This window comes from Oxyura jamaicensis, chromosome 13 (genome assembly GCF_011077185.1).
Source record: "Oxyura jamaicensis isolate SHBP4307 breed ruddy duck chromosome 13, BPBGC_Ojam_1.0, whole genome shotgun sequence".
Taxonomy (NCBI): Eukaryota; Metazoa; Chordata; class Aves; order Anseriformes; family Anatidae; genus Oxyura; species Oxyura jamaicensis.
This window is the reverse complement of record NC_048905.1, coordinates 12,356,548-12,380,771: the sequence shown is the minus strand read 5'-3', so window position 1 is coordinate 12,380,771 and position 24,224 is coordinate 12,356,548. Positions and strand designations below refer to the sequence as shown.

General features: G+C 57.1%; 1 protein-coding gene and 1 long non-coding RNA gene across 2 annotated transcripts in view; one reads left to right on the top strand and one right to left on the bottom strand.

Moving 5' to 3' along the window:
- The window catches only part of LOC118173759, a 24,831-nt gene extending 22,696 nt beyond the window's left edge, over positions 1-2,135 (top strand). The window contains exon 5 of the long non-coding RNA XR_004754367.1: positions 1,931-2,135. This is a non-coding gene — a long non-coding RNA (uncharacterized LOC118173759). The remainder of the gene's footprint in view (positions 1-1,930) is intronic.
- Positions 2,136-3,334: 1,199 nt separating this feature from the next.
- HAND1 (heart and neural crest derivatives expressed 1) lies at positions 3,335-4,542 on the bottom strand. The gene is made up of 2 exons (XM_035338607.1): positions 3,993-4,542; positions 3,335-3,557 (listed from the first exon to the last, which is right to left on the bottom strand). The coding sequence occupies exons 1-2, from the start codon at positions 4,494-4,496 to the stop codon at positions 3,453-3,455; spliced, it is 609 nt and encodes a 202-aa protein (XP_035194498.1). The 5' UTR covers positions 4,497-4,542; the 3' UTR covers positions 3,335-3,452.
- Between the last annotated feature and the right edge of the window lie 19,682 nt (positions 4,543-24,224).

Sequence of the window (24,224 nt, the reverse complement as noted above, 5' to 3'; positions counted from 1 at the left end):
GGGCTCCCCGGAGATCAGATAAACAGGCCCATAAATACCTACAACAACAACAAGCAGGGTCTCGGCTTGGCAGGAAGGCAGAAGTATGCAAAAGAACGCGAGGAGCCGAATCTCCACGCACCAAACGCCAGTGGTGCAGAGCGTGGTGTGAGAAGCGTGCGCCGGCCCTGTTGCCCCCCCCCCCAGCTCCTGCCCCCTTGGCCGGGCAGGGAGCCGGGGGGCAGCCGGGTCCCCTCTGCCGTCCCCGGTGGCTGGATTCCAGCGGAGGGGATGCGGCACGTAGTTTGCTGCCCCGCGGCCAAGCGAGCCGTGCGAGCGTGTGCTTCTGCCCGGGCAACCCGGGAGGCTGCTGGGGCCGGGAGGCTGCCGCTTCCCCGCGGCATCAAGTTCACGGCAGGGTCGAGCCGTAGGTGTGCGGATCCTGGCCACTGAGCTTTGCTGTCAGGTGGCCAAAACCGTGGAGCCAGCGGCTGAGAGGTTCTTCTGCCCCTCGGGAAATGTTTCTGGGGGAAAAAAGAGGGGATGCTGAGGGAAGGGTGGCTGGGAGCGACCGGCTGCTGCCTGCCCGAGGCTGCTGGGGCTCCTCTCCCTGCTGGCAGGGTTTGCTGTCGGAGTAAACCGAGGCTGCTCTGTAGCATCCCCCTGTCTGCTTCTCCCCAGCTCGGTGATCGCCTGGCACTGGGCTGCTTGCAAATATACCCCATCCAAAGCCTGCCTTTGGGGCAGGAGTGTGGCAAAAGGGAACAGGAAAAGTTTAGTTCTTCTTTTCCCCCACCTTCAAACACCATTTGATCTAACCTCGCAGGAAAGCCCCCTTGCTGGGGCAGGGAAACCCCTCTGTGGAAGTGTAAACGGAGCATTTTTGCTCGGAAAAACACAAAGGAGCGAGGGAAGCTTGCACGGGCGAGACGTTTCCCAGAACTTTGCTGCCAGCAGGTACTGCTTACCAGAAACGGGTGGTGAGAGCAGCAGCGATCCCCCCGCTGCAGGCAGAGCACCGCCCGCTCTGCTGCCTGTCCCCGTCCCAGCAGCAAAGCTGGAAACCCGTAAGAGAAAAATCACTGGAGGTTTTTGGTAGGGCAGCGCAGGGTCCCCGGGCTGCAAGTGACGTTCCCAACAGATCCCGTGGTGCTGGGACCGAGGACACCAGCTCCTGTGTGCGTCCCCTGCCCTCCGCAGCAGCCCAAGCCCCAGGACCCGTTAACCCTTTGTCCCACCCGACTCCGTGGGGCAGCCCCGAGTGGTGCCATATGGGCAGGGGGATGCGGGCTGGCACGTGTAAACAGGGGCTGGGTTGGGTGACTTTATGGCACACTGGATTTCAGCGTTACAGAGATGGTTTGGGAGCGTTCCCGTAGAAAACCAGCCCTTTAAGGGATTGTGAAACTTAGCCATAAAATAGGATATTTGGGGCTGATCTGCTGTAAATGTTCTTTTTTTCGTTCTCCCTCAGATGTTTGTTTTTAGAAAGGCCCCGTTCTAGCTTCTCTCGTGGAGTCGGTGCCGTGCTAAACTTTTTACAGCCCGAATGAAAAAAATAGCCCCGCGGGTGGGTTGCTCCGCTCCGAGAGGCAGCTTTCCTCTCAGCCTCGGTGGAGGAGACGAGGAAACAGCCGCCAAGTGGGGCTGCTCGGGAGCAAGGGAAGGCTGATTCACGCAGCCGGGGTGCTCAGCGAGCTTTAATTGTGCCAGCCCCCAGCGGCTGCGTGTCCGTACGTGTGTGTTTGTGCACACACACAAAGTGCTCCTAAAACCTGTGCTGCTCTGGGAGCTGTGCGCACAGCCCAGGAGGCACGGCCCTGGTTTACGGACATCGCATCGTTATTAATATGCCGTTAGTCACAAACAAAAGCTTGTTTTCTAATAGAAAAGTGAACAGTCCCAGCTCATATTAGCCATACAATTAATTTATGGCTCTTCCCCATCCTAGAGTTCTTTGCCCTGAGCAGCCAGACGAGCGTTAGGGTTGATCCCGGCATCTCCAGGAACGGCAGCGGGGCCGGGCTGGGGATGCAGGATCCAGCCCTGAGCCCGTATGCGCACGTCGTGGCAGCAAGTCTTCAGGAACAAAGCCGCCGCACAAAATAAAGGAATAAGGATTCAGCTTTAATTATTAAGGATTATTAAAGATTTATGCCTGAGAAGCAAAAGAGCTGCACGGGGATGATTTGGGGCTGCGTGAGCATCGGTGTGTCTGCGGCTGGCTGTGTCTGTCGCGTTGGGACAGTGAGGGGGGGACGCTGCAGCTTCCAAAACACATCCGAGGCAGTGCCTGCGGGGATCGGTCCCTCTGCCGCAGCGCTGCCGGTGCCGGAGCCACGCAGGGGAGCAGGGCCCAGGTTCTCCCAGTGAAAGCAGAGTCCTGTGTGGGGCCAGGGAGTTGGTGTCTGTGCTGCAAGGAAACGGGCTCCGTCTGGCTTGCGCAGAGGCCTCATCCTGCTGTCCTTCCCCAGGATAAATGCGGATCAGGGCTGGCTCAGGAGGGAAGGGGCTGGAGGGCAGGGGCAGGCTGGGCGCAGGCTGCAGGTCTGTGGCTGTGGGACCCAGTCAGCTCCCGGGGCGAGCAGAAGGCAGCAAGAGATCCACTGCCCCCAGCTTCCCTTCAGGACCCGGGCAGAGAGCCGAGCACTCTCAGGGTCCAGCTTCATCCCCATGGCTGCGCTCACCCTCCAGACATTTCAGCCTTGACACAAAACGTTCCCACACATACACAGCAGCACAAAAACAGTCCCGAAGGAGACATTCAGAGGATCCCGGCCAAGCCGCAGCGGAGGCAATCCCTTAGCGCGGCCCGACCCCACGGCAGCGCACCCACCGAAGGCCTGGCCTCAACCCCGCAGAACCCCTCAGCTCCACGGGCTGGAGGTGGGGGGCCCGGCTGGGAGCCCCCACACTGCCCAGGGCCCTGCGGCCTCCCTGCCCCTTCCTTCCCCTGCCCTTGCCCCTTCCAGCACCACCTCGGCTGCAGGGCCACGGCTCTTCGCACGGCGGGGAAGGAGAGGAGGCCGGAGCCGAGGCCGTTTGCATGAAGTTTACATTTTTATTCGTTTGCTTTCGCGGCTGGTTTCGAAGCAGTCAATTTTTTAAATACGTGCTGCGGCGCGCCCGGTCCCTCGGGAAGTGGTCGTGCGGAGCTGAGGTAGAAAACCCGGCGCAGGAGCGGTCCCAAATGCACCTCTAGGTAGTTTCAACGCGGCCACGCGGCTCGGGGCTTTACAGCAGCGACCGAGTGACACCGGCCCGGCCCGGCCCGGCTCGGGAAGGAAGGAAGGAAGGAAAGAAGGAAGGCGGCGGGACGAGGGGAATTGAGCCCGGCCGCCGACGGGGCGGGCAGGATCCGGCCCTCGCTCGCGTCCCGGCGGGGCCCCGCTGCCCGTGCCCCGGGGAGCCGCCGCGCTCCGGGCCGGGCCGGGCCGAGCCGAGCCGGGCAGGGGTCGACCATGGAGCGGCGCTCAGGGGTTCAGTTCCAGAGCCCAGACCTGCTGGGGCCAGCCCGTGCGGCCCTTCAGCTTCTTCTCGCCGTGGCCCAAGGGCTGCGAGGAGTAGACCTCGGGCTGCTGCGGGAGGGAGGGGAGACGGGGAGAAAAGAGCGGTGAGGAGCGGAGCGGGGATTTTTTTTTTTTTTTTTTTTTTTTTTTTTTGGTTGGGGGGCTTTTTTGGCTTTTCCCCCGGCCCTCTGCAGCGGGGAGACCCGCGGCTCCCCCCGGGCAGCAGCCGGGACAGGGGCAGGACGAGGCGCCCCCCGCCCGCCCGCCCCAAATCCCTCGGGGAAAGCGCCCGGGAGCCGGGACCGCAGCCCCGGAGCCGTCGGGGCGGCCTTTCCTCCGCCGAGAGCCCCCCGCTTATTTCTATTTTTTTTTCTAGGGGAAAAAAAAAAAAAAAAAAAAAGCTAAAAAACGAATTCTCCGACAGGGTTTTTCCCCAGCCCCGGCGGGGCGCTGGGCAGCGGAGCCCGGGCAGCGCAGGGGAAGGGGCCCGGGCCCCCCGCTTACCGTCTCCCGTTTCCTCTTGTTGTCCCGGCCGTCGGTCTTCTTCAGCTCGGCTTTGAAGCCCTCGGTGTCCCCGGGCTGGCTGTCCTTGGCCAGCACTTCCATCAGGTAGGCGATGTAGCTGGTGGCCAGGCGCAGCGTCTTGATCTTGGAGAGCTTGGTGTCGGCGGGCACGTTGGGGATGCACTCGCGGAGCTCGGCGAAGGCGCTGTTGATGCTCTCCGTCCTCCTCCTCTCCTTTTTGGGACCCCCGACCCCTTTCCTTCTACCCAGGCGACCGCTGAGAGCCTCCAGCCTCCCCTGGCCGGCCGGGCCGTACTCGGCGGGGCCGTAGCTAGGGCTCTGCCCGGGGAGCTCGGGGGCCACCTCGGCCGGGCCGAGCACCCAGCCGGGGAAGTAGGTGCGCTCCTGGTGGCACCGCGCCGCCGGCCCGAAGAGGAAGGGGTCGTGCAGCATGTGGTGGTGGTGGTGGTGGTGGTGGTGCTGGTAGCCCCCCACCAGGTTCATGGTCCGCCCCGCTGGCCCCGGGGGCCGCGCTCAGCACCGCGCCATGGCCGCGGGGGCCGCCCGGGGAGCGCTGCCCGGCTGGGGGCGGCGGGGAGGGGGACGGCGATGGGGACAAGGATAGGGATGAGGATGGGGACAGGAACAGGGACAGGGATGGGGATAAGGATGGGGACAGGGATGGGGACGAGGACGAGGTCGACGACGACGACGGGACGCTCCTCCGTGGGGCTGCGGCGGCGGCGGCTGGCTTTGGGGTTTGGGTTGTTTCGTTGTTGGCTTTTTTTTTTTTTTTTTTTTTTTTTTTAACCCTTCTGGAGCCTCCCCAGCCTTGCCTTTATATAGGGCCGGGGGGCCCCCGGGGCTCCCCCCCCCCGCCGCGGAGCCAATGGGCAGGGGAGGATGCTCGGGGGCCCCGGGGGGAGCGGGGCGGCGGAGGGGGGCGTGCGCCGCGCTCCTGGCTCGGTTTATTTGGGCTCGCACCTCCGCAGCTCGCTTTCTCCTCCCGCTTGGTCCCTGCCTGCGGGGAGAAGGGGGCGAGGAGTAACCCGAGGGGTTGCCCGAGCCCCCCTCCCCCGGAGCACAGCGCCCGTCGGGGGGCGAGGGGTGGCTGCGGGGGAGCCGTGGGTGCCGCATCCCCGACGGCCGGGGCAGGAGAGCCCCTGGGGGGCTGCAGAGCCCTGGCTGCTTTTTGCTTCCCAGGAGGCGCAGTCCCGGGGCCGGGTCCTGGACCCACGCGGGGGAGACCCCACGGGAGTGCGGTGTGGTGTGGCCAGGGCACAGCAGCACCCGGAGGGCCAAGGGTGCTGGGAGCACGTCAGGGAGCGGGGTGAAGGCACCACGGGGAGCCCGGCTGGGTGTGCATAGGCTGGGCGCATCAGGTGGACTCCCATTGCTCACGGCACATCGCACACGCGTGTGCAGCACCCAGCTGTGTTGCACTAACACGTGCTGCACACACACGGGTCCGCTGCACATGTGCAGCTCACACAAAGACCCCCACGTCTCGAGCAGGAGGTGCTGCACGCCTTGCAGCATGCACGCAGCACAACCAGCACGGGCACAGGCTGCGGGCACAGCTCGCGGGCACGCACCCATGGTCAGGGTGCTGCACACCCCCCCCCCCCCCCCCCCCCCCCGGGCTGCACGCACACCCGTGTGTTCTGTGCACACGCACTGTGCAGGCCTTGCACATACACACACACGTGTGCAGCCACGCAGACACTGCGCACATACATATATAGATATATACAAGCTGTGCTGTGCATGCAGACGCATTCACAACAGGGCAGTGGGTGCGTGGGGACGTGCCCTGCGTTACCCTGCCCTGGTTTGTCCCGGTGAGGACAGCCCGGGCACTGCGGTGGCGATCGCAGCACGGCGGGGCAGGAAGGGGCTTTGGGCCCGAGGTATGTTAGCGATTAGCGGCGCTTTGCAGCGATTCATCTTGCAGCGGAGGGTGGAAACGTTGGAGGGTTGTTTGCAGGCGCTTGTATTAATCATCCGGGCTAACACACCATTAACGTCCTCCTGCATTTTAAAGATGACAAATTTTATTTGACTTCTCTCAATCACGGTTCCCGGGCGGATTCGGGAGCCACTTAAATGCCTCGGATTTTCCATCGTTAGCTGTTACAAGGCGAGTTGCAAAGGCAGGAGGCTGGGGGCCAGCCCCCACCCCAGTCAGCCGGGGCAGGGTGCGAGGGGGTCTCTGCTGCTGCTGGGCCCCAGCAGCCGGCGGGGAGCAAACTGGTTCAGCCCCACTTAACCCCCCTGCTTTCTTCTTAGATGATGCAAAGCCCCCCCCTTCCCCTCCCACTTTATACAAGCGCCCTGCAAACATTTGCTAGCGATTACCCCGCTGTTGGAGTCAGGCCTTGGATAAGTCATCATGTCCCCCCCACCTCCCCATTCCCTCCCAAACCAGGGTCTGGGTGGGATCCCCGAGCCCTGCGTGGAGCCGTGGGGTGCTGGTGCCTGCCTGGGAGAGCTGCATGGTCCCACTTGGTGCCTGATCCCCACACGGGCACAGCATCGCCTGCACTGCCCAGATCCCTCTGGCAATCCTCAGCCTCCTCGCCAAGCCTCTCCCCAGCCCCAAAAAGCTCCGATTCAGCAAACCACTGGGCTTGGAGCTGCACCACCCATCCCTACAAAGCACCCCCCCAAAAAACCTCCCATCACCAGAGCCCGGCGCTGCACAGCCTGCTGACAACCACGTCCTGCTGGAGCTGGGCGTTACGGCATCGCCTCGACCCAGCAACACCAGAGGGAAGTGAGCCCAGCCCGGGGGTTATCTTGCTTTATCCCCCCCCCCCCCCCCCCCCAACAGAGGTCCCCGGACCCTGTGCATTTTGGAGGGGCTCAGCTGAGCAAACAGCAGGACCAGCGTGTTGATTTTCCTTTGGAAAATCGTTCTAATCTTTCGTGTTTTAATAAAATAATAAAACTGGAGCCCTTTTCACTCCAACACCTTCTAAATCAAACCAGACTGCCTTTGTCAGGGCGTCCAAATTTAGCACTTCTCAAGCTTTTGGTGAGTTTCTTTAATTTCACGTCTCCCCGCTCGCAATTGGGGGGAAACGCCAAGTGTTTCGGATCGGGCAATTTACAGCTCGCATCGCGGAGGAGCCGGGTTTCTCTCCACCTGTTTTCCTTCAAATCCTTCCCGGGGAAAGGCTTCCTGCCCTCGCAGCCGGCTGGGGGCAAGGTGCCACACATCGCCATGGGGGGAGGTTATCGAAGGTCTCTGCAGCCCCCCGGCACCCCAGGAACCGCCCCGCTCAGCTCCCATCACCTGCCCCGCACGGGGCTGCGGTTTCGGCCCCAAACCCTCGGCCACCTCCTTATCAGCGCCCGGCGAGCGGCAGCCCAGGGTGTCCTGTGACTTTGACGCCAGCTCTGCTCCCCCCTCCCCTGCTCCCTTATCTAAATAGGAGCGTAAATCAGGGCCTTGGCAGATGCCCTGGCAGGACAGGGACTCCATAAAAAGGGGCTCTGCTCCAGCTCTGTTTACATTGCGGCCCCGTAAAATATTCCCCTTGTCTTCCCTGCTCGCGTCTCCGTGCAGCATCCCTGCAGGGGCGCCGCCGGGAAGGATCCGGCCCAGATGCCCCCCTCCCCATGGGGTTGTGCCCCCCCCGGGCAGGCCGTGCCCCCGGGTACCTCCGCACCCAGCCGTGCCTCTGAGCCCCCCCTCCGGGAGCGGGGCTGAGCCAGGTCCCCGGGGCAGCTGGGTTGTGTCTGAAGGTGCCCCCGGGTATTTATAGCACTCGCCTGGAATAACGCAATAATAATCACTCAGCACCTCCTAGCCTGGCTGCTCCTCCGGGCCTCGGGGAACGGCTGCAGAAGGCCTGGGGAAACTGAGGCAGGGCGGGCTGTGGTTCCGAGGGGGTGTGTGGGGTGGAGCGGGGCTGGCTCCAAGCGCTGCAGCTTCGAAACCCTGCCTGGGTGCACAGAGGAGTGGCAGAGGCACGAGGTCTTCTTGCACCCAGGCAAGGTGTCGGAGCATCCCAGCAGAGCACCGCACAGCCCTGGCAGAGCTGCTGCCCGTCTCAGCCCCAGCTCCAAACCTTCTGCTTGCGGCCCCGCTGCCACTGTCACGGCGAACAGCACCGGTGAGGCCGCCGGGAGGTGCCCACGCAGCTGGGCTCTTGTCTTGGAAACGCGGGGCGAGGGACCTGGGGCACAGCACGGCTCTCCCAAAGCTCACTGCCCGCTGAACAGGCACAGCCATGGCCCCTGCTCGTCCCGCTGCCTTCCGAACCCCAAATTCTGTCCCTGGGTGCTTGCTGCAGCGAGGTGACAGCAGCACAGAGCTCTCGGCCTCCCCAGGCTTCTGGAGAGGACTCCAAAGGGGTTTTCCTTTCCTTCCCAAACTATTAGCGTGGGGACAGGCTGCTGCTTGCCAAAGCCCTGCCAAAGGAATGGGGGGGGGGAATCTGGGGACAAACCCCGTGGCTCCTCACCCCCAGGCTCATCCCGTTGCGGTGGCCGCGGCGTGCTGAGCCCGAGCCCCCCTGTTCCCAGCAGCTATCCCTGGCATCTCCTCTGTATACACGTCTCCCGCGCCTGCCCTCCCCGCCACATAAAGGATGACTGCAACCATTGCCTCTCGAGAAATACAATCTATTTATGGCCAAGCAGCCCCTGCCTTGTCTGGATAAATCAAGAGGAAAACAAAGCTTTATGGAAAAAAGATTATTAAATTTTCCATGTGCTCCTGAAGGGATGCGCCAGGCGCTCGGTGTTTATTTTTTTCCTCTCTCCTTGCGCGTACTGTAAATGACATCGTGTTTACGAAAGTTTTTATGTCATCAGAGCGAAGTCACAGCTCAGCTTCCTCTCCTGTGTATTTTATGTAGATGGATGTGTCTGTGAGGAACATTCAAACTAAACAGAGCGCTGGTTTATAGGAAAATGTATTTATTTGAAAAATCGTAACTCACAATTTCGGCAAAACCGGGCTCCACATTTATTGCCGCTAATGGGGTGTGGCGGCCATAAATTAACCTGGAAAATTGCTGCGGCCGTATCAACAACGGCTCATTGTGCTGACGGAGCAGGGCCGATCCCCAAAGACGTCCCGTGTCAATTTGCAGTTGCGTTTGGACACAAACAATTGGCAGGGGGGGGATTTAGTGGCAGCCTCGGCGCTCCCTGCTGGAACCCGTCCCCAGATCTCTGCTCTCAGCTGGCGCGGGTGCCCCGGAGTCTCGCTTCAACCAGTGCCGTTCCCTGAGCTGATGGCTACTGCAATCAGTGGAAGGGGTCTCTACCTGCCACAGAGGGAATTTTCTCTTTATATTCCATTACCCGTTATGGGCACGCAGTTGAAAAATATGGAAAAAAGGACCTGTGAGCGCCAGGTCCTGGCACAGGTAGCCCATGTGCATGGAGAGCTGCTCGGGTCAGCCCCGAGAGGCCTGTCCTCATCCAGAAGGAACCTGAGCAATGAAGCAGAAGCTGTGCTGCTGCCCTAAATCCTCTGTTTCCCACCCAAATTCCCTGCTGAGACCTCGCTGAGCCCTGGGGCCAGCTGCAGGAGGTGCCCAGCAGTGGGTTTGGGGCCGCCCCATGGTGGCATCTCCCTGGCTGCAGGGAGAGGCGGTGAGGAGCCACGGGCTGGTGCAGGTCCCTGACAAAAACCAGCGCCCGCCCCTCCTCCGTACTCTTTCCACTCCTGAAGCAAATTTACAAGGGCTCTAAAATGTCATGCTCCAGGGCATAAGCCAACTGCTAATGGCTGGGGATTGGGAAAGACATTTCCTCCGTGCGAGAAGGATTGCATAATCGCTTATTAAGGCAGCTCCTGGCGTCTTCGTCTCGAGCATCTGGTTTGGGGCATGGCTGGAGACAAGCTGCTGGATCTGAGTGGGTGAGAGCCGGGCCGGTGCCTCCAACTTTCCCTTCATCCTGACAGGAGCACAGGTTTGGGTCACCTCGCCCGCACGCACCTGGAAAAAGGCGAGGGGCTGCGGTGTGGGGTGCTTCTCCCATTCCGTCTGCCCTCCATCTCCTGCTGGCGGTGCCAGGTGCCCTGCCCACATTTCCCTAGGCACAGGGCATTTCTGAGGATTGAGGCTTCCCACGCTCCTCTCCATGCCTAGCCACTGTGGTTTTTTATTGCCTTTGGACTAGAAGTGGCATGGGGCAATTCCATGTCCCTTCGTAGAGTGCCTGATGCCATGGTCTAGGCTAAGCCTTCCCAGCACTACAAAGCAACAAGAACAATTTCTGTTTTGGGGCATTACTAATGTGGATGACCTTACATCTCACAACACCCCAGGGCAATGCTCCCTCCTCTCTCCCTGGTGCAGGAGCTGCTGCTCCACTGTCCGGGGGCAGAGGGGCTGCTTTCCTACGGGACAGCCCAGCCTCTCCAAGATGCCACAAGCCCTGCTCCCTACCAAAATCTGCAGATCTGCCACAGCTGTGCAGCTCAGCTGCATCCGCCTGCCCCAAGTGACCAGGTTGCTGGAGATGCTGATGGTTTGGGAACCAGTGCCCCCACTTTGGACCAGCACTAGTGTTATGCCTCCTGAAATAAATCCTTCTTGGAGCCTGGCTCATCCCCACGGCTCCCAGTGCGGTTTCACAACGACTGTAACAAGAATTGGCTTTATCAGCCCAAACGGACCGGTTCGCCTGCTGCTATCCTGTGAGCGTGAGCGGCTCGTGCGCCTCTTCAAATGTGGTGGGGGAAAAATGCAGACAAAGCACCCTGCGTTAAGCAGAGAAAAGGCAGATGCCACAAATTTATTAAAGTGGTCAGGGGACTAGAAAGCCGGAGGCAGGAAATGAATCTGAGCAAAGATGAAAACCTGAAGGAAACTCGAGGTTTGGAGGGTGAGATGTAGGGAAAGGGGGGAAAGAGGGGCCGGGATGGAGCTGGGGGTCAGGGAGCACAGAGACCCCGCTGTCCCCAGGTCTGCACAGCCATCAGGCTGCAGCAAGTGGTGCAGGCTGGTCTTTCAAGACCGGGTTCATTTTCTGCCATTTGTGATGATTTTTAAAATTAACAAGCATCTGCTAAGACTTTTTCACAACTGAAAATTATTTGGGGGCTGGGGGTTTTAAATAATTTTAGTGCTTTTTTCCACCCTCTTTTCCCATTTCATAAACGGGAGATGGCAGAAGCAGGAGCGCAGCCGGGATCAGACCAGGGCTACAAATATTTTCCTTTTTAGGATGAAAAGCCTGGGGGGAGGAGATGGCAAAGGAGCTGGGGGTCAGTTAGTTTTGTTGTTTCTTTGAGTTTGGGTTTATGATCCAAAAAATAAAAAATAATAGTAAAAAAAAATGGGGAGAAGGAAAAATCTGGAGATCTGCAAAGCGACCATATCTTTGGTTAAAACATTTCGGCACAGAAAATTTGCATTGGTCACTGGTTGTACCCAAAGCTCTGCCTTGCCACCCTGGCTTTTATAGGTGCAAACCTGCACGATAAGGAGGGGGGCGGCAGGAGGGGCTGTCCCGGCTGCCTGGTTTGTCCCCATCCCATCGGAACGCGCTCCCAAAATACCCCGTGGGAGAAGCATTGCAGACACGCCGGCCCCGTGTGGTGCCCAAGGAGGTGAACGTGATGCTGTTATCTGCCATGGGCAGCCACCCCAGCACCCCATGCCCAGCTTTTGGGGTATCCCTGCTGGGGGTGTGCTGGGAATGGAAAAGTGAATCCAGAGCCGTGGAGAATAATGAGTACATTTATTGTGTGTCGGTGTCTGAGCCCTCCTAACGTGCTCTGGAAAAAAAAAAAAAAAAAAAAGAAAAAGAAAAAGAAAAAAAAGCTTAAAATCCAGCTTATTGGGAGGAAAACACTTCTGTAAAAATGCTGATGTTCCCCACCCCACACTTCTCAAAAATGAAACAAAATACTTTGCTTTGAGTTGAAGATATTTCTGCTCTTGGCTCCTTGTTTCCCAGAAAGTGAACGTGAAGGGAAAACAAGCCATCCCCATTAAAATGTCTTTAATCGAAACTCCAGTTTTCTGTTAAACTTTGCTTGGAAACATTTGGGGCAGCTTCGTGCAAACCAGTTCTCCCCTTTGAGAAACCAGTAAAAGAAAAATAAAATACATAAAATAAATAAAAGCCATTTCTGCAGGAAGCATCTTGTTTGGGCAAAAGAAAGAGGTTTATTTTACACTATAAATGCCCTGAAACCCACCCACTGTCTCGCCGGGGATGTTTTTACAGAATCCAGGCGAGGAGAGGGGCACTGGCAGCGTTTTGCCTTGTCCCCCGCTGCTGCCAGCGCTGGCAGAGGGCAGCAGGAGCCTGGCTCTGGGTGCAGCTGCGTTTGGGGCCTGATGTGTGGGCAGCCCGCAGCAAACAAGCAGCCTTTTCCAAGGAGATGCCAGCAAGACCCCTGCATAAAATACTTGTTTTTCAATGACTCCACTCCTAAAAAAATCCAGGTAATTCCTAAGGCAGCAATTAAAACATTAGTAATATCATATATATATATTAAATATATATCTTATATATTTATATATAAGTATATAGAATATATTTTTTATATTGTATATATAAATATATAAAAATATTAATATATATTAAAATACAGAGGGACAAGAGCTCACTTAGCTGGAGGGGTGCTCTCCCAGTGAATGCCATCAGACCCCAATCTGGGCATAAATGTCTCTCTGCAGGGTCTTCAGCTTGGTTTGTCATGCAGCTGGCTCCCAAAAACCCGGCCCAATGGCTCCGAGCTCCCTGCCCTCCCCGCCGGCAAACACCATCACCACGGATGGGGGTGAACCTGTCCGTCCCTAAGGGGGCTGCTCCTCGCCTCCCCTCGCCCGGGAGGAGCCGGGGGCCAGGCCTCACCACTGCCACATCTCCCTTTCGGAGGGTTGTTGTTGTTTTCTTGAGCCGAAACCGAAAGAAATATCATTTCTGAAGATGACAGGCCTAATTTACAGTGTCATTAACCAGAGCCGAAACCTTAGATGGGCTGGGTCTCCTGTGTGTGGCGGGTTTCCCTCGCGCACTGCAGCTGATCTTTCTCTGATTATGCCAGATAAAGGCCTCTGCTGGTCCCTTTCCCCAGCTCGGTCCTTGGCTTTCTTCATATGGATGTTATTATTCAGCATGTGGGACGAGAAAGCCGCTTCTCCCCCTCTCTCACACACATCCCCACCGAATGAAGGTAACTTCCCCAAAGCTCCCCAGCGCGCTCACACTTCCCTGATGTGTTTGTAGGGGCCCAGATAAGCACAGAAATGGAGGCCGGAGCAGCGGCTGGCAGCAAAACTGCTGGACATGTGGCGAGCTGGGGTACAGGACCTGGCCCTGCCATGGTCTGCACCAGGCTCACAGTCCCTGTCATTAAATCAAACCATGCTTTTAGGGAGAGTGCTCACTCTCGGCCTGGAGCAGCAGGTAGCTCATGGGTGAGCAAACGACACAGCTGAGCGTGCCATGCTGAGGAAAAAATACCACAACCGGTGAAGAATCTCCTATTTGCCCCTCTGCTCCATGTCTTCCCGTGCTGACAACAAGCCCAGCAAGTCTCCCTACAACAGCAAGGACATTTTTTTCCCCTCTCCTGCCCTAGTGCCTGGCAGGACGTGGCTGGCCGCACGCCTCCATCACCGCTGCCCCATGGAGAAATGCCCCAGAGCAGATCAGCCCCCAGCCAGCCGAGCCTCCCCTGGCCCCCTATGGGAGCAGACAGGAGCTGTCTCCTCGCTAATCGCCCCCCTGCAGCCCTCTGGCCGAGCCCCTCGCTCTTATCTGGGGCCATCGCGGCCACTCGGGGCTGACTCAGGCTAGATGCAGGCGGAGATGCTGCAGGGCCCGCAGGCGTGTGGTATGAGGCCGGGGGAGGAAAATCCTGACTATACGTGTCTGAAATGGAGAGATGGGGCACCAGCCGGTTTCCTAGATGTTGTTTCATGACCAACAGTCAGAACTGGACCCCTTTGCTGCCCTGGGGACAGAGGGACAGGAGGCAGCCACCAGCCCCACTCCCGAGCTGCCCTGACAAACCACACCTCGCCGAGCTGGGTGCTGGCCCGTCCTCCTCGCCCTGAGCAGCAAATGCCGGTGTTTTTCCTCTTCCTCTGTCAAATCCCCCATAAATTTCCCTTTGCCGGCTCCACCAGCGCCATGTTCCCGTTAAACTTCCAGGCTGATTACATCCGTCAGTGTCACAGTCTGGAGCTGGAATGTGTCACCCTGCTCCAGAGGAGCCATTTATTTATACGTAGCAGAGCATTTCAGGACAAAGTGCTGGGCTGGATCATGTTGGGACGTTTTTTTCTGCTGTTGTGAGCGCCGATCCATCTCGCGCAGCAGGAGGAAAGCGCCGCTGCTGGATTCTTTCCTATTTATTTTTCCTAAACAGAAGGCTGAGGAGGGGGAGAGTTGCCTACCGGCAGGATCCTGCACTTCACAGAGTGCCCTAGGCAGAGGAGGTTTGGTTTGTAAAGGCTTCAAATCCACAGGTCTGGAGCAGGAATTTCTTAGTGACCAGGCATTAGATGCAACAATCAGACCTCGAGGGCTGAAGAATGAAATGAAATGAAATGATGCTCCTGCTCTCGGTAACCATACAAACATGCAGCTGCACGGGGGAACCCTGGGTGCTGGGAAATGCTCCGTCTTTGCTGCAGCATCCCCATCCCTGCCTGGTGTGTGTCTGGGGGAACTGAGTGATGGAGGTGAGGAGCCGAAGGGACACTGGTCATCGGGAGGACAGCCACCCATCTGCACCAGTGTGCAGCGGGACCATGTCATCCTTGGGGCAGTAGTGGAGAACTCAGCTGCCTTGTTTTGGGCTACCAGGCCCTTGAGTGATAACGTGTCACCAGTAATAGGCTTCCCGTTGCTTTTTCCCAAGCTACCTGTGATGGCTGCTGCCGGGGGCAGGCTCAGATACACTGCAAAAAGCCTCTCCTTGGGGTGCTGCCTGGTGACCTGCATATGGTAGGGGTGGAAGAGACAGTCAGTCTGTATTGCTGTGTTTATAAGAACATATTTGCGGTGATTGATGTCCAAGCTGTGGAAGTATGCTTGCAAGTGGGACTTTAAAACATGAATCAAACACTGTTTGGAATACGTATGCTGCTCTGTCAAACATTTCTCTGCATTTGGAGTCTGCAGAGCCTGTGCATCCAGAGGTACCGATGCTTGTGCAGAGGTGTCTGGTGGGAGCGTGTCTGTCCTGAGCGTGAGCACGGGCATCCTCCTGCATTTTCCCTCATCCTCAAACATCCTCCGTGTCTTCCCTCACCCTCCCTCATTCTCCTGCATACTCCCACCCCAAGCATCCCCTCTTTGCACCAGCCAAAACAGGCTGGGGAGGCTGCTGGGGCTGGCAGGGTGTGGGGATGCCACTGGGGATGGGGTCGGGGTTTTGTGTCCACAGCCGCTCTGCCGGGCAGTGCGTGCCGAGGTGTCCCATTAAGCCCCATCCATCAGGGGACATTCCTTTCCACGACGCTCCTTACTGCCAAATCTTCCCCCGGGAGCACCGAGGAATGAACACAGCCCTGGAGGACAGAGTCAGCTTTCAGGCTTCCTTCCCCTTTAGATAACCCGCGGAGAGAAGAAAGGTCTGGAAGGGGCGGGCAGTACCAGATGTGCACGGAGCGCATGGAGACCTCGGCCAGAGAAGCACATGCTTCAGGTTAAGCCCCTGAGCAGTCCCAGCTGCACTGGTATTAATGAAGTCTTTGGTTAATCGCATGCTGACCGCTCTCCTGATAAGGGCCAGGACAGTTCAGAGTGGATGGGGAAACTGCACGGAGCTTGATTTTGCGTGTCCTACTCAGGACGACCCGTGTGGGGACACGCACATGTGGCCAGGTGGCACCAAGCGATGTGCCAGGCTGAGATGAGAACCCTACCACAGCCTCCCGGTGTCAGATGCCCAGGGTGACACTGAAACCACCCTTCCTGGGCAAGGCACCAGTGGAGGGTGCCCGGAGGTGTGCGGTGCCAGCTGGATGCTCTTCCCTAGCCATAAATGACATTTCCAGCACCAAATTCAATGAGGGCATTTGGGACTGAGAGGGACACCAGAACCTGGGCATCTTTCCAGGATGGGCAGAATTTCCTCCCTCCAAGCTTTCTGCTGCCCCTCAGGGACACCGCATCCACCCGCCTCCTTCCTCCACCCATGGCTTTTATTTTTTCCCCCCAGAAACTCTAAGAAAACCATCGGAAAGAGATTTCCAACCGATGAAAAACAGAAAGCCCTCTGTTCCTCCACCCAAATGCGCTGCCCTTTCACGAAGCCTCTTTAAGTGCGTGCACAGAAAATGCATCCAGTTAGCAGATCCCCTTCCCTAGCAGGTCAGCTTTCTATGCCTTTTAGCACAGGGGAGATTTATTCACTTCACGGGTATTTTTAAAAGGTATTTTCTTTATAGCTGGGCTTCTCCTGCTTAGGAGAGATTAGGAGATCGTATTTCATGACTTCTCATGGATTCCCTTTCTGAAGCTCTAATGAACTATGGGTGAGTGAACGCAGTAATCCAGTCTGCGCAGGAGCTTGTTAAAGTTGCTGATTCCATTATAATAACTAGCTGCATCTGATCAGATTACTCCTTTAAACCACCGATTACAGCGGTGTATTAGTGCTCCCGGAGCGGTCAGTGGCAGCTGTGGGATGCGGGGCGCTGCCCTGCATGGTGGTGGTCGTCCGACCCCTGCCCACTTTCGTTCCTCATCGAAAGCAGGAGCGAGCAGCCCTGAAAACATCCAGAATGAAAAAAAAACCCAGCCGTGCCTGCAGCCAGACCCATCTGCCGGCACACAGGCAGAAATGTTTCTTTGTCTTGGGAAGCGTCAGCAAAAGAAATTCCCTTTGAGGATAGGGCTGTGTTTGCAAGCCTTCAAACCCCTCATCTGGACAATAACAGCTTCTGTCTAAGGGAGCCAGTCCCGTAAGGCACCGGCCAAGCCCGCAGTATTATACTTTAGGAGGGTAATTAGGGCTCTGGTGCTGATAAGGCTGCAGACCTCAGCCACCTTCTGCTCTGGCCATGCCAGAGGGATGAGTGTGCGCGGGGTGGCAGCCGGCCGGGCTCCTGGCTGCACAGACAGCAGGGATGGGAGCAGCACAAGCAGGGCTCCGTCCCTGTCTCTGCCTCCCAGGTCTCCGAAGCCGCCTCTCGAGCTCCTCCGGGGCTCGCAGAGGTTTCCGTGCTAGCGCCGCGCTGCCCGAGCTGCGGAGGAGGAGGCTGGATGCTCGGGCTTGCAGGGAAAGGCACGCCACCGGGGACTCCTGATGATCTCATTAACTCACGAGAACAGCAGAAAATAATTGCTCGCGGTTCAATGCAGTCCATCTGTGTGGGATTTTCTCGATAATAAGTGCATACGGCCTGGTTTTAATGGTTTTCAATGTTTTTAAACTGAAACATTTACTCGTGCCGGAGCCCGGGCAGAAATCAGTTCCAGCCATCGGTGCAGCGAGGGGATTTGGAGGCACAATTCTCAGGTTGACTTTTTAACAGGGTTCGTACAAACTATCCTGCCCATAATGCTCGTGTAATTGATGCTTTTGAATACTCGGAGGAGGCCAAGGCCCTGTGAGACTTTGAAAGTATGTTTTACAGTATTTTCTGTTGTGATACATAAAAAAACATGAGTCAGGCAAGCAAAGCTCCTGAGACCAACTCAAAATTATTTATACACACACAGACACACGTTTTTAAGTGATTGCACTTAAAGCTTTTCAAAATGTACTTATTTATTTTTATTTTTTTATTTTTTATTTTAACAAAAGCTGATTCTTCACATAATCACAGGACTCCAGCAGTTTCGGTGTAAATCCTGCCCCGCAGCCAGGGCTTGCAGGGAAGGCAGGAGATGCTGGCCAGCCAGGGCTGACTGCACTGTCCTGCAGCAGAAATGCTCCAAGCAGGAGTTGATTTGTCTTATTTCCCTGGAAATTGGGAAATACAGCAGCTGGCACAAAACAGTGAGTGACTGCAGGGCGTTTTAGTGATCAGCGTGGGCAGTAATGGGCTTGGTCATTTCCAGAGCCAAGCAGGTACTCGGAGCGATTTCCAGGGGATAAGGGAACTTCGTAGGTGTCTTGCAAACACACTCTGACTTTCCTCAAAGTCAATGTTATTTAAATGATGCTCTGCCCCCTGCCAAAAAGCTGTCCGAGTACTCTCCCCATTCAGTGAAATGCTGGGCATTTACTGTGGTTTTACGCTGCCACGCTCCCTGAGAACAAAGCACAGGGGAGCACCCTGAGCACGCTGGGGCTCAGCACCTCCAGCATCCACTCTGCACTTGGCCAAAAGCTTTTCTGGCACCTGAGGGTGGGGGGGGGGGGGGGAATAACCCCCTACACCCTTATCTTGTATGTTTAATCCCTCCTTTAAGTGGCACTGGGTTGGGGGGGCTCCTGTTCCAGGGCATTGCTCAGCCGCATCCCCGAGGGAGCGATGCTTCCCCCAGCCTCCTCCGTTCCTGGCCCGCTGCGATGCTCGCTGCTCGGGTGCTGCCTCCCTGAGACAAAGCAGACCCCGTCCCGCTCGCTCCCGGCCGCTCTTGGAAACCGCGGAGTCCGAATCCGGCCCAAAGCATTTCAAATATGCCCCGTGCAGGCTGGAGCGTGGAGCCTGCCTTAAGTGGGCAAGGGATTTGGTAATCGCAGCCTCCCGCCGCCACCTCGGCCCCGCCAAGGGCACGGCAGCCCGGCTCCAGCCTCTGTGAAATGCTGGTGGGAGGCTGGGTTTTGCATGGTAATAACAGCTCATGTGCAGGGCATCCCTAAAATCATTTAGCCTCGATGGAGCTGGTTTGTGGCAGGAAGGCAATGCTGGGGTTATTTGGCTAAGGGCATTTATTTGTTTGCTTTGGAGATGTGCTTCCTTTCCTTTATGGGAACCCAAAAGCTGCCACAATATTCCCTGGGTTTAGCAGCCAGAGAGAAAATTGTCATCAGGAAACTGCTGAGAAATAGCATTTTGAAAAAATAACTCTGTCACAGGTTCTCAGAAGCACAAGGCGAGCAGCGCGGAGCTGCAGGGGCACTCTCCACCCACTGATCTCTGCACAGGCACAATGTCCAGGCACCCCCGAAGCCCCTCATGTCAAAAGGGGCTGTGCTCAAGCTGCTGCACCTGCCCAGGCTGTGGATCTCCTGGGCACGGGGCTGCCGGGATTTGCAGGGCATGGGGGAGCCTTGGCCTTATCCGTTATTGGGATTACAAGGTCACGGTGCTAACGCCTGCGGAGCTGCTGCAGGTCTTGCATGTGCTTCTGCTGCAGCACCGTGTTCAGGGAAAGTGCCAAGAATTTTGTTTAAGGGTTGAGAAGTGCTGTAGGTGACTCCAGCTGGTCTTTTGTGTTTGTTTCAGTTTGGGGCTGAAGGAGCTGCTTTTCAGCTTTTAACCATATATATATATATTTTTTTTTTTACTCAACTCCTTAAATTACAGAAAGTGAATTCAATGCAGGGAGGGAACATCTTCAGGGCACGAATAAAGCCATATTTTAAGCAGCTGAAATGAAGCACTTTGCCACAATCCCCCCTTGTCCCAGACCTCCCTCTGGCCTCTCCGGAACTGTTTGGAGTTTGATCTGAATTTATAAATCATTTTGCTTACCCTCAGATTTACTTTTTTTTTTTTTTTTTTTTAATAGAGAATATACTTTTACAATTTTTGTTGTTGTTTATCAGTGTGATCTCTGCTGGCCAGGCATGGATAATGGAAATGAACTGGTGGCAGTGGGTATTTCCCTACCTGGTTTCCCTAAGGCACGGGGACTCCGCAGATATCGATGATTTGTCCCAGCACAGCCCAGCCAGCAGCCCCAGGGAACAGGGTGATCCATCCCCAAAACAGGGTGACACGTGCTGGGAGTGGGGTGACATACGGGGAAGGGGCACCGCGTCCTGCCAACGGGGTGACCCACGCCAGGAGGGGCCGACACCTGTCCCAGCCCAGCAGCTGCAGGGTGGCTTTGGGGGCAGTGGCAAGGCTGGGGCCCAGTTCCTGCGGTTTTGGGACACCTCGACCGTCACCGGTGTGTGCCCACACAGGGCATCCCCGACGAGGAACGATGATGGACCGCGGGGCCGCTGCTTTCCTCTACCCACAAACAATACCCGCCGCCGGCACTCCAGCTTCGGCTAATGTCCTTTCACCGTGCATTATATAAATAATATAAATAACTCGTCCTCGGACTTCAAACATGCCACTTCAGATGTATGGCGGGAGATTACAGAGTTTGTTAAAGCTCAGGTCTTCAATCATCCGGGCAGCTTCGAAGCTGCTCACTAAAATACAGATCAATGCTTCAATTTTATGGGAGGCCTGTCCCATGTGACCAGACCCAAATCCCTTATTTTATGGCTTGCTTATACATTCCTGGTGAAAAACGGTTTACATTTTGGGCCCCGGGAGCTCTCCTAAATCAGCTGCCAGGTTTTTGCAGCTGGTAGTAAAGGGAAGCGCTGTCATCGGGCTGCCCGGAGGTGAACAAACGAGCCGCCAGGCACGGGACTGACGGCTCGCCCCGCGGCACACCGGCTCCCAGGGATGCTACCGCGGCGAGGACCGGGGTCTGGCAAGGGGCAACACCCTGGGCACCCCTGGCCATGCTGGTCCTGTGGCAGCATCTCCCCCCAAGGAGACCCCAAAGCTTTGGGGTTTTGGAGATGTGGATGAAAGGGTTAACGCCGGGCTGGATGGCTGGAAAGGAGAGCGCAGCTAATCCTCCGGCTCTGGCCCTGCTAATTATTTGCTGATTCAGCTGCTGAGCTGAGCCCAGCCCCAATGCAGGGCTTTGGCCCGTGCCTGCTATCAGCGCCGGGATGTTCTGGGCTCTGTGCTTGGCTTCGCCTGTTTTCTCTCTGGAGGCAGAGCCGAGCACAATGCCCCAAGCTGCTGGTCTGGCTTGCATCATGAGCAGGTTTTGCAGGGAAACTGAGGCAGGGGTACGGCCATTCAGGTGGCTGTGCAGACCAAAGGAGTCTTGATCGCATCCTCCCACAGAGCCGCAGAGCTCCATCCTTCCCCATCAGCGGTGAGCAGGCATGTGAGAAACACAACTGAGGTGCTGCAGGGGGCAAGGGGGTGCCCCCATAGCCCCCTCGGTTGCACGGGGAGCTGGTGAGGCTGCATTAGGGCAGGAACCACAACGGCACGCTCCTGCCTTTGCAAACCGCATCGCTTCCCTTGCTTAATTAGCAGAACGAGCATCCAGCCTTCTCCGTACTGCACGGCGAGCGAAGTCCCCCGGGGGCACAGCTAACTAAGCCCACTCCAAAGTCTATAAACCCCCTGCTGCCGGCCACTACGCCGCTGGGGCGGCCTCAGCGCTGAGTTATGGCCGGGAGGGCTCTCGCCGGCAGCGCGCTGTCGGTAGCAAGCGGTGGCCGTAACTCCTGGCCCTGTGAGCGCACGCGGCCACCCCTCTCCTGGCTCCTGCCTGGCGGTGCGGGACGGAAAGCAGCTGCTCGGCTCCTGGAAGCACTGCAGGCTGCGGCTGGCCGAGGTGGAAGTAGCACGGCTGGAAGGAATACGGCAAATGAGGCGTGAACCCGAAGCGATGGTTGGATGTGGTACGTCAGGCACGCAGCTTTTCCCCCTGGCTTCTGCTGGATGAGGCTGCTGGCACGGGGAGCAGAGAGCCCAGATTCCCTGCACAAGGGGTTTTGTCTCCCGTGGGGTTATGGCAGGATTCCCCTGATGCGATCGTTCCCCTGGCCCTGCAGTGTGCACTGCCTGCAGCACCGCAGGAAGCAGAGAGCAGAGGCATCCGCTGGTACCCAAGCCTGTGACGGGACGTGTGAACAAGGCAGGTCTGAAATCCCGCCGGGCCGAGCTCCTCTGCCTCCTGCCAAATCCACTTCAGTGATACCCCGGAGGTACTCCTACAAAACCAGTTTATTGCAGTGACACTACCAATATCCCGCACGGAGGAGAAGTTTCGGGTTGCATTTGTGCCTTTTGAAACAGCAGGCAGCACAACTGGGGGGGACGGGGCCCCCCAAAATGGGGTCTCCCCCCACTTTGCCCACACACTCGGCTGAGGGCTCTGAAGCTGCTCGTCAGGTGTTAATTAACAGAGGAGGGACAGAGTCACTTGTGCAGGGGCAAAGGCATGAGAGCAGGCAAGGATGCTGCTGGGTCCAGGCAGGGGCTGAAGCCAAGTTCTGGCCAGGGCAAGGCTTGCAGAGAGATGCCAGGTGATCTTATCGTGCCCTTCTTAATCAAAGCTGAATTTCCATCTCAGGGAAAGCAGGCAGCATCCTTCTTCCTCTAGTTATTTAGGGGCTGGTTGTTTTTTTCTTTTGCTGATGGGTAAGATTGCTTAAAATAAACAAATAAATAAATAAATCATTTTGCTTTGAAAATGCTGTAAATAAACGAATTCACTCGCAGGGATAAGCTCTCCTTTCTCTTTGCGGTTGACTCCTGCCAGTGCTAATTGGAGCCAATAGGCACACCACGAGGGGAGCAGCCCCCTTCACAGGCAGCGCTGCAGCCCAGAGAGCATGTTTACAGCCTTATTTCAAAGCCGTAAGGAGGAGGGATCTGTCATAAACCCTGGCAGCTCTCGCCGAACGAGCAGTGCTGCTCGAATATTTAAAACCCAGTGTTTGGGTGGAAAATATAGAAAACACATGTGTTTTCATGCGAGCTCTGCTGCTGCTCTGAGCCGCGTTTGCGGCAGCGGGGGCACGGGCTCGGCCCGGCCGGGGACGGCGCTTTGTCAAGGTGAGACCTTGGTGTGGGGTGGGGACGGCAGGGCCTGGGGGCACTGACAGGAGCTGATGGCCCTGAGCAGCCTCAGCTGGGACCCTCACCCTGCCCACAGGTGGGGTCTCTATAAGCTCAGTGCCTGGGTGGGCCTGGCCTCCCCACAGGCCGTGCATCTCCTTGGGGACCTCTCAGCTCCACGCCATGGCTCATCTCCAGCCCCATCTCCTCCAGGGACCTTGGGGAACACCTGAAGGCTCCCAGGGGAGCGGTGCTGCTCCCTGGGGTTTCATCTGCCAGGTACTGGGGAGGGGGAGAAGTGATTTGGGCAAGGGCTGCAGCATTTCTTGTGGCCTTGCAGGTTTTGGGGGGAACTGTTCTCTGTACTGTGCTCATCCTAAAATGTGCCCTCAGGCTTCTGGGGTTCTTCGTGATACTGAGGTAGAAGGCACCTTTCCCAGTTAATGAAACTCACATTTGTGTCTTTAAAAAATCAGATATATATAATAGGGAAACACTAGAGCTTAGTAAAGATATTTCCAGGATTACTTTCATCAGCAGGAAATAAGAAGAGACTTCCTGCATCGAAGGCGTCAGTAAGTTTTTTAGGGAAAACTGTGGGGACTGCTGACCTGATGCTGCCACAAGCTCAGGGTGAAGGACCGGTGCTTGGGGATGTGGTGAGGGCAGCCTGGGGCTGGAGGGGCAGCGGGACCACCCTCAGCACCAGGATGGGCGGTGGGCGTCCTGTGTGGCTTCACCCAACATCAGCATCTCCTCTAGCCCCCAAGGACAAGCTGAGCTCAAGGAATCTGAACCCCAGTGGGGTTGGGACCGCTGTGGGGAGCAGGAGGCTGAGGGGGCTGCGGTGAGGACTTGGCCCTGCTGCAGGCCGTGCCCCAAAGCGGGGCGGCCGCCAGCTCCCCTAATCTCCCCGCTCGGGAGGAGCTGTTTGTTCTCCTCCGGCCTCGAGCGGCTTCAAAGGGGCTCCAGTCTAGACTGTGCCAAGAGAAATTACAGCCCCGCCGCGCTGACATAAAGCACGGGGGAAGGAGTCATTTGCTCTGATGTAATTAAAACAAGATAGCCCCCCACACATCAGCGGGCTCCTCGGGGCTGGGGGCTTCGGCCCCATGCTTTAAGGGGGTGCTGGTACGTCCCACCCCTGCCCCGCCAGCCAGTCAGGAGGGCAGGGAGCTGTAACAGCACCCGCATGGGTATAAAAGGGAGGGGGGCACCAGGGGTCCCTGGGGGGTCTCTGGAGGGTGGACAGGGGTTGGGGCCGCCCTGCTGTACAGCCCCAAGGTGAGGCCTTGAAGTGCTTGGAAGTCTCCCATCAGAGTGAGTCTGGGGGGAGCTCCAAGGCTCCTGGGGGTGAAACTTGGGACAGAACTTGGGAAAAGGGCCTTTTCTCCCCCAGTATGAGCTGAAATCATCGCTTCTTCTTTCAGCTGCCATAGGTCTCATTTTTTGTGATGGTAAAAATAAAATCCTTCCCCTTTCAGTTAGATGCAACTGAAATGGAAGATTGATTCTATTACTG

What these genes read in the sequence shown, in the direction of transcription:
- HAND1 (XM_035338607.1), bottom strand. Translation starts at nt 4,496, where the DNA reads ATGAACCTGGTGGGGGGCTACCAGCACCACCACCACCACCACCACCAC. An exon ending in ACAAGAGGAAACGGGAGACG is followed by an intron (nt 3,558 to 3,992) that starts GTAAGCGGGGGG and finishes TCCCTCCCGCAG; the next exon opens with CAGCCCGAGGTCTACTCCTC.